We start from the raw sequence: 8971 nt of genomic DNA, 5'->3' as shown, positions 1-8971 counted from the left end.
CCTTCTCTATTAGTAACTAGTCATAAGGGTTTTGGCAGCAGTTTGACACTCAGGGAAGATGTTACTTTATCTATAAATGAAAAGTTTTTTTTTAATTACTTTTAGTCTTCATTTTTTAATAAAATTATTTTATCCTTTAAAACTTCTTTAAACAATATATAAGGCAATTTATTTATACCTAAAATTTTGTTTTCAAGTTTTAGTCTTTTAAAATCTTTGAATAACTACAATTTATATTTTTATTGTAAATGAAAAGTTTTCACTACTCACAAATTGAATAACTACGTAAATTTTATAGATTGAAATAATATACCAAACTTGTGATGGTATTGAAGTAATAAAATAAAATGAGACATTTCTGGTTAAATTTGTTCATGGTTTTATAATGTGAAAATTTAATATTTATCATTCTCTTCAAATATATTGAATCTGTGAAAGAATAAATTGGTAAATACTTATAAAGCGAAAAAAAAAGAAGCACAGTTTTCATATTACAAAGTAATCTAAATAATTAAAAAGTTAACATCGATAATTAATTACAAGCAAACTGAGATTCAGCTTACATAATTGCTTACTCACTACAAAGAAATGTTATTATAGGTACAAATAAAAGTGTCACTATAAGTACAATATATATAAGTATATATTTATTTGACATATAATTGTGCATAATTTTAGTATTAATTAAATAAAATTTAACATATTTTGTGTGTTACTATAATCCATATTTACTTTTTAACAAATACTAACATATATGGTATTCATTGTGTAGATAAAAGTAATTTTTAGTAACATATATTATGTCACTATAAAATGTGTATCACCATATGATAATTTTTTTAATAATGACTTAGGACTTTCAATTTTAAAATAATAGTCTAGAATTGACAAGGGAGCACCATTTCTTAAGGATAAAAAGTCACTGCATACTTATCTAACAAAGGGTAAGATGAAGCACTCCGCCATAAGCATCTGGAAGAAGAAAACAAACTAAATAAAGTATCTTAAACAGAAGCTAAGAGCATGTGCTGTATTAATGTGCATAATATATGACATCAAAAAGCCTAATTTGGATTTAGTTTATAGGAGATTTTAAATTATAAAATTCCATTATTAATTAAAATAATTCTAAACAAAATTTGCTGAACTATGATTACTTGGAGAGAAGCTAAACGAAGGAACTTTTAAAAATCAAGATGATATTCATTTTAACTTGTGGAAAAAATAACTTCATCCTACCTCAAGATATTTTATTTTAAATGAGTATTGTGAGGGGGTTAGTAAGAGACTACGGACTGTATTTTAGTATGTTAATCTGAAATGTTAAGTGTCGTGGTATTTACTGCTCCATATCTTCTCTATTTTTCACTTTCAATATCCACAAAACCATCTTTTTAAATTCTAAGGAGCAACTGCTCATTAGTTTTTCTTCTTTTAAGCAGAGTAGCTTCCAAGAAGTAGAGGTTGTGAAAAGGAAGTTGAATGAGTTGAATTTCTGTCAAAATACTTCTCATCATAGTTAATGGGTTATTTTTAATTTTGAAATTTATTTTTCTCTCTCTTTAACTTTTATTAGTGTCATTACACTATAAAAAAAATTATTATGCAATGACACAACTCTATAATGACAAAATATCTACCATTGGACACAACTTTTACCTACACTATAGATATAATATATGTTAATATATTATTAAAAGGTGTATGTATATGTTATAGTGATACACAATATATATTGTTAAATCTCATTCAAAATTAATATTAGAATTGTATGTAGTTATGTGTCAAATAAATTTATATTTACATATATTTTGTCTATAGTGATATTTTTTTTATATGTCACTATATATAACATTTTTAATAGTGTTATCTAATTTTGAGCTCATACAATTTTCTTTAGAACCTTATATATTAAATGAGATGAAGATTTGTTAACCTTACATTTTATTTTGTAAACTCCTAAAATAAATAATTCAATATTCAAAATTAGATGTTGATAACATTGAAAGTCACAAAGAAAAGAAATATGTCATATCAAGCTCAATCTTAGGTATGAGAATATGTTAGGTTAGGCTAAACATTAAATATACAGGCTAGACTTATTCTATAAAATTAAAATTAAAATTTGACTTATTATCTATGATAGATGTTTTTATAGGTCTAAATTGACTTTTTTAAAAGCTTGGTATAACTTGTTAACTTATTTAAAAGCCTATTTTACATTAATAATAATAAATAAATCAATAAATTTAATGTTTAATAACTCGACAATTATATTTTTAGATATACATGTGAGTCTTTTTTTTTTCACGATGAAAAAATTATTTACTCGATTATTATTAAATTTTAGAGTTTAAAATAAATAAAAAAATAAATAAGGATCAATTCATGCATATTCATGTATGCTGTAACAGCCCAAAATTATTGGGCCAGAGGCCCAATTGATTGCCCGGAATGGGCCGTTTCAAAAGTGAAACGGGCCGTTCCGGAATAAGAAAAATGCCCAAAATTGGAGAAGCAGAACGGGCCGTTCTGGTTTAGAGAACGGGCCGTTCTGGTGGGAGAACGGGTCGTTCTGCTGGGATTGAGAACAGACCGTTCTGCTTTTGGAACGGGCCGTTCCAGTTGAGAATTTTGCGTAGTTTTGAAGGGTCCAGAACGGCCGTTCCACTTTTGAAACGAGCCGTTTCAGTAGGTGAGCCTGAAATCCTATAAATAGCGCCCCTCACCTCTCATTTTCACACATCTCTCATTCTCTCTTCTTATTCTCTGTTGTTCTCTCTTCTTTTCCTTTCCTTTTCTCTGAAGACCAAGGGGCATTTAGAGGAGGAGACCAAAAGATTCCTGTTTTAGTTCAACTACTGTTTATCCAGGTACTGGGGAAAAGGGAATTATTTATATGTAGAGTTACATGAGGGAATTGGATAGAGGAAGAGCCCTTAAGATTATGATTAATTTTATAATTATTTCTGTTTGAAGAATTATTAGTCTTATTTGATTCTGTATGTATTTAGGAATATGGATATATGATCAATTGGTAAAAATGATGCTCTGGGAGAGAGAGCGAAATTATAGAAAAGTGCCTGTAAGTTAGGTTGTGAAAAATTGGATGATTTCTGTTTGAGGAATTGATGATCCCATTAGATTCTGTATATGATGAGGATTATAAATATGCCAATAATTTGTAAGAATGATGATCTGGGAGAGAGAACGAAATTGTAGAAAAGTGTCTGTGAGCTAGGTTTTGGAACAATTAGGGGTTTTACTATTTATGTTAAGATTGTATTAAATTGATAATTCCATTGATTATCATATTAACTTATGATTGTTATTGCTATATTACTTGATAAAATTGATGACTTAGATGTGAATTGCTTGAGATGTATGAAACTCATTATGTTGGACTTATCTGATGCATGTATGGAATTGAACTATGAGATGCTGTGTGGAATGTGAATGAGATGTGATTGTGGTTCTTCACACCTATGACCAGGGGTGAGCACGGCCCGGGATTATTACATGGGTATCGTGAACTTGGTTAACATGTCAGGGCTGAGCACGGCCCTGGGTTAGGGGTAACGTGACCTTGGCACAGTGTTATATCAGGGGTGAGCACGGTCCGGGTATGTTACATGAGTATCGTGACCTTGGTTAACATATCAAGGGTGAGCACGGCCCTAGGTTAGGGGTAACGTGACCTTGGCACAGTGTTATATCAGGGGTGAGCATGGCTCTGGATTGTTACGTGGGTATCGTGACCTTGAATAACATGTCGGGGGTGAGCACGACCCTGGGCTAGATATGCTACAGGGGAATCGTGACCTTGGCACAGTGTTATATCAGGGGTGAGCACGGCCTTGGATTGTTAATTGGGTAGCGTGACCTTGGCATAGTATGAAGTGCAAGATTTGTGATGAATGGTGTGATTGAGAATTATGACGTGATGACGATGCATGATTGATTGAAATATGACATGTTGAAATATTTATGAATATTAAGCTATAATGTGATAATATGTTATGTTTTCTTATGTGATATATATATATGTTTTCTTTTCTCACCGTATAACTTGTGGATGTTTTAGGTGAGGAAGATCCGGGCTATGAGTGACATCTAGAATGTCAACAGTTGATTTATGGGTACACTCTGATATTGTGACATCGGGGCAGAGGATTTCTAAGACATGAATTGTATTTGTATATGGAGTTGAACCTATTAATTTGAAAACATTTTGTAACCTCTTATGTTTTATTCTCCAACTTTCATTTTCAGACTATTTTAGATATTGAAGAATGTTTCTAAAGGTTTTTATGTGAATCCGTTTACCTATGTGGAAAATTTTATTTTCTTAGTTTATTTATATTATTACAATATATGTGTTGGGGTAGTAAGGGTGTCACATATGCTAATATACACTCACGCACAAGTTGTAATAAAAGAAGATAATCTTATCAAAAAAATTTAAATATTCCCTATATCCCATTTGAAATATTCTAAATAACCATCCATGAAGATGAAAGGAAAAAAGCAAGTGAATATACAATTGCTAGAGTTTCAATTTTGATTTCTTGATTTCATATGAATGAAGAATGTAGAACGTTTAAGTGTATTGGAAATGTCAAAATGTTGATATAATTTTATTTTTTGTATTACAAATTTATTTATTTAATTATATTGTTAATAATATCATATGTATATTATGTTTTTTATACTTTCATATATATAAATAGACTAACCTATTAGGCCTAATAAATTTTTTATAAGTCTAAGCTCAGCTTTTTAAAATAAATAGGCTTTTGTAAAAGCCTAAACCTAACACTTTTATTAAATAAGTCAAGTCAAATCAGACTTTAAATAGGTGACCATTGACCCCTTGTTTAAGGTTTGACATATTCTCATTCCTAGCCATAGTTGATCAACCATTAATATTATAGTTTCATTCTCATTAAAACAAATTAAATAAAGTATGCACATTTTCATTTCTTAGAGACAAAATGTATAATATTCAGATTAGAGAGAAAGGTAATATAATTTAAGTATTTTAAGAGGAAGAAGTGAAATTTACCTAGATATATGTATGTAGTTGTGTGTGTGCGAGCGCATGTGCGTGTTTTGTGTATTATTTGTTTATATTCTATAAGGTTTGGTTGTGAGAAATGGTTAGTGATGAGATAACTCTGAAGTTAAGTTATATGGTTATAACTTAAGAAATGTTAAAGTTAGAAAATAAAACATTAAAGTTAATACAAAATATAAAAAGTGAAACATAATAAATTTCATTTTAATAAAATTAAGTTAGAGAAACAAACAAGAGAGAAGGGTTATGGGAAAACTAAGATTTACCCTTCTTCATCTAATCATTCTGTAGACCCGAGATTTTTCCAAACTAGAGATTGGAGTCTTAGATAGTTGACAAAAGATTGTTATAGTTGAGACATTTTCAAGTGAAGTTGAAAAAGACTAGGTGCAAAGGTTTTGGGATACTTCTCGTTTTCTTCGATCTTAACTTATCGGAAGCACGATTGAAGCAAGGAAAGTTTGAATGATGTTTCTCCTTGTTAGGATATTTATCATGTTAACCTTAGGCCAATTTGATGGTTGGATCATGAGGTTTTTTGGATTTATCCTTGTTAAGGGTTTTGGATATTTTGGTCTTGCTTTAGGGTGAATGATTTTTTTATTTAAATGTGGATGCATGTGTCATCTAATGAATGTTTAGGTGAATTAGAGTTGAGTCTGATTGTTTTAAGTGTTTCGAAGTTTTTTGGATCACTAAAGAGCCCTACATGTGTAATGTTCATGGCTTTCTTGCTTAGTGTGATATATGATTTTTGCTCAACGAGCCTTCCTAGGATGAAGGTCTAGGTTCAAAAGGATGAGTTAAGCAAAAATGATGAACAACTTGAATTTTGGCTCAGTGAACCAGTGTTTGCTAAGCCATGAACTTGTATGGGCTTTATGACCCATGGTTTCACTTAGTGAAACTTGTTGGCTAAGCAAATTCTAGCCTCTAAGAATGTGTGGTAAATTCGCTTAGCGAATCTTGGCCTTTATGAAATGGCCTTTTTAATTCTTATAGTGAATCTTTGTCCTTGTAATTTTTGAGTTTTGGGGTTCACTTTGCCCAATATTTTGGCTTAGAAAACTTTGGCCCCCTAGTTGAGGATTCTTTAAGCTCACTTAGCGAAGGGGTTTGGCTGAGAGACTTTTCTTTTCTATGGTGGAATTCACTTAGTAAATCCTTTATTTAGAGAAATGATGATCTAAAGGTCTCTTAGAGGTGTGTCCCTGATAACCTTGGAGGTTAGGAAGATGTTGATAACCTATATTATTGGTTGGAAATTGGATGTAGATAAATGTAAGAGATGTCTTTGTGTGAAGATGTGGGCTTGTTTGTGGCTATGTATGAATTTAAATGTGTGCATATTTGCATGATGATGTTGTTGGGAATTCGGAGGTTGAGTCTTCTATTTTGTGTTTTCCTTGAAAATGTTTTCAAAGGTGGCTTGAAGGATATGTATTGTTGTCATTGTTGAAAGCATTTTGCTAAAAATGTTTTCAATAAAAGATGTCATTAATTAAGTAGATCTTTGTGAGGGCTTCACGCCTTAAGACCCAATATTGTGGGCATTTTCTTTTAAAATGAAATGATTTTTCTAAAATTTGTTTTGAGAAAATGGTATAAAATGAGTTGATTCATATTTTTCATAAAGGGACATGTCTATGTTTCAGACCTAGTTGAGTTGGCATGTAAGTTATGAATTGCTTGGAGGAACTCTAACCTAATGCTCAAAGAGTGTGATAGATTTGAGGCGGCCAAATATCATATTAGCCATGTTATTTGCAAGTGTTACAGATATTGTGAATATATTACAGATATTGTGGATACATATATTATGGTTATTATCCTCACTATCAATTAGGGATATGATTAGATTAGTTTCCATAATATAAGAGATTAGTATCTCTATCATTTATTGTATTCACTCTATAAATAAGATTGGTGTGTGTACAACAATACACACAATTCCTGAATCACAACATGGTATCTAGAGCTTAGGTTCTATTCCTTTAGATTTTTTTCCTTTTCTTCTTGCAGAGGCCTTCACCCACCATCCGGTCGCTGCCTCCGACCACCGGCCCCGACCGTCGCCGTCGCCCGTCTCCGACCGTCGCCTACCGCCGCCCGTCTCTGATCGTCGCCTACCGCCGCCGCCACCCACCTCTGACCGTCGTCCATATCAACGACCTCTGGTCGCCACTGATATTCGTCTTTCATGGCTGCTTCTACTTCAACTACGACATTTACCAACATCCCTCCAATTCCGTGTGAAAAGTTGACCGGAGCAGCCAATTATACCACTTGGGCAGCTGCGATTCAGCTTTGGTTCCGTGGTCAAGGACGTGCCGACCACTTAACCACTCATTTTTCTGCAATTGCTATCGATAACCGTGAGCAGTGGCAACAAATTGATGCCTCATTGTGTACGGTTCTTTGGTTTTCTATTCCTCCGAACCTTCAACATTCTTATCAAGCATTCGACACATGTTACGATGTTTGGCACAAGGCCAAGAAAGTTTACGCTAATAATGTTCAACGTCTTTACAACGTCATCACCACTATGATGACCACTAAGCTTGAGAATAGGGACATACAGACATATTTGAGTAAGCTTGATCGTCTGATTGTTGATTACAATAATTTAATGCCTTACCCCTCTGATGTGGCGAGCTTTGAGAAATAGCGAAACCAGTTCTTCATGATTCTTGCACTTGCTGGTCTTCCTCCTAAGCTTGAGTCTGTCTGTAATCAGATTTTGTCTGCCCCTATTATTCTTACATACGACATTGTTAGTGAACAATTGTTGCGTGTCTCCATCTCTCATACTGTGGCTACTCCTTCTGCAACTGCTGCAGACTCCTCTGCTCTTGTTTCTCACTCATCTAATCGTGGTAGTGGACATAACGAAGGTTGTGGAAAACAGAATCGTCATTGCAATTATTGCCACCTCTTTGGTCATCTTGAAGTTAACTGTCGCAAAAAGGCCCGAGAACAGTCATCATCAGCGAATGTTGCTCATGTGCCCAATACTACCTCCTCTGCCGGCTCTTCCTCTCTTACAGATGTCACTATTTTTGGCTCTGACTATCAAGATCTTCTTCAGCTTCGAGCAGCCAAACAATCTGCCTCGCTTGCCACTACCGTGGATGCTGGATGAAATGGGTGCTTTGCAGACTAGTGACACGTGGGAGTTGGTACCTTTACCACCTGACAATACCGTTGATTGTCGATGGGTGTACACAGTGAAAGTTGCACCAGATGGTAGCATTGATCGCTTTAAAGCGAGATTGGTTGCAAAGGGATATACTCAAATCTATGGCCTCGATTATGGGGATACTTTCTCCCTTGTCGCCAAGATGACGTCTGTTCGCTTGATTCTTGCTATGGTAGCAATTCGTCATTGGCCATTACACCAATTGGATATTAAAAATGCCTTTTTAAATGGTGAATTGCAAGAAAAGGTTTATATGGATCAGCCCCCTGGCTTTATTGCTTCCGGTGAGACTCACCTTGTTTGTCGTCTTCTTCGTTCTCTTTATGGCTTGAAGCAATCTCCTCGTGCTTGGTTTGGACGCTTCAGCTCCGCCTTGATTGAGTTTGGTATGACTCGTTGTGAGGCTGACCACTCTGTTATCTTTCTTCACTCCTTATCTAGAATTTGTATTTATTTAGTGGTGTATGTTGATGACATTATCATTACTGATGATGACTCCGATGGTATTTGTCGCCTCAAATCTCATCTTCAACACCAATTTCAGATGAAAGACCTTGGTCCACTTAGATATTTTTTGGGGATCGAGGTTGCTCACTCCACTTCCTGTATTGCAATTTCCCAAAGAAAATATGCTCTGGACATTCGCACTGAGACTGGTATGGTTGACTGCCGCCCTAGTGATACTCCGATGGATC

General features: G+C 33.9%; 1 protein-coding gene across 4 annotated transcripts in view; it reads right to left on the bottom strand.

Moving 5' to 3' along the window:
* Positions 1–632: 632 nt before the first annotated feature.
* LOC109791554 (naringenin 8-dimethylallyltransferase 1, chloroplastic) overlaps positions 633–8971 on the bottom strand; it is a 35440-nt gene continuing 27101 nt past the window's right edge. For 3 of the 4 annotated variants that reach the window (XM_020350859.3, XM_029269910.2, XM_083077744.1), the window contains one exon: positions 633–972. In XM_020350859.3, the coding sequence (XP_020206448.1) occupies positions 931–972 (42 nt within the window). In that variant the 3' untranslated portion in view covers positions 633–930. The remainder of the gene's footprint in view (positions 973–8971) is intronic. The other variant, XR_003803303.2, reaches the window with a different exon arrangement.

Source organism: Cajanus cajan, chromosome 1 (genome assembly GCF_000230855.2).
Source record: "Cajanus cajan strain Asha chromosome 1, NIPB_CcT2T_4, whole genome shotgun sequence".
Lineage (NCBI taxonomy): Eukaryota > Viridiplantae > Streptophyta > Magnoliopsida > Fabales > Fabaceae > Cajanus > Cajanus cajan.
The sequence above is the reverse complement of the archived record's forward strand: the minus strand, read 5'-3'. Positions and strand labels throughout refer to the sequence as shown.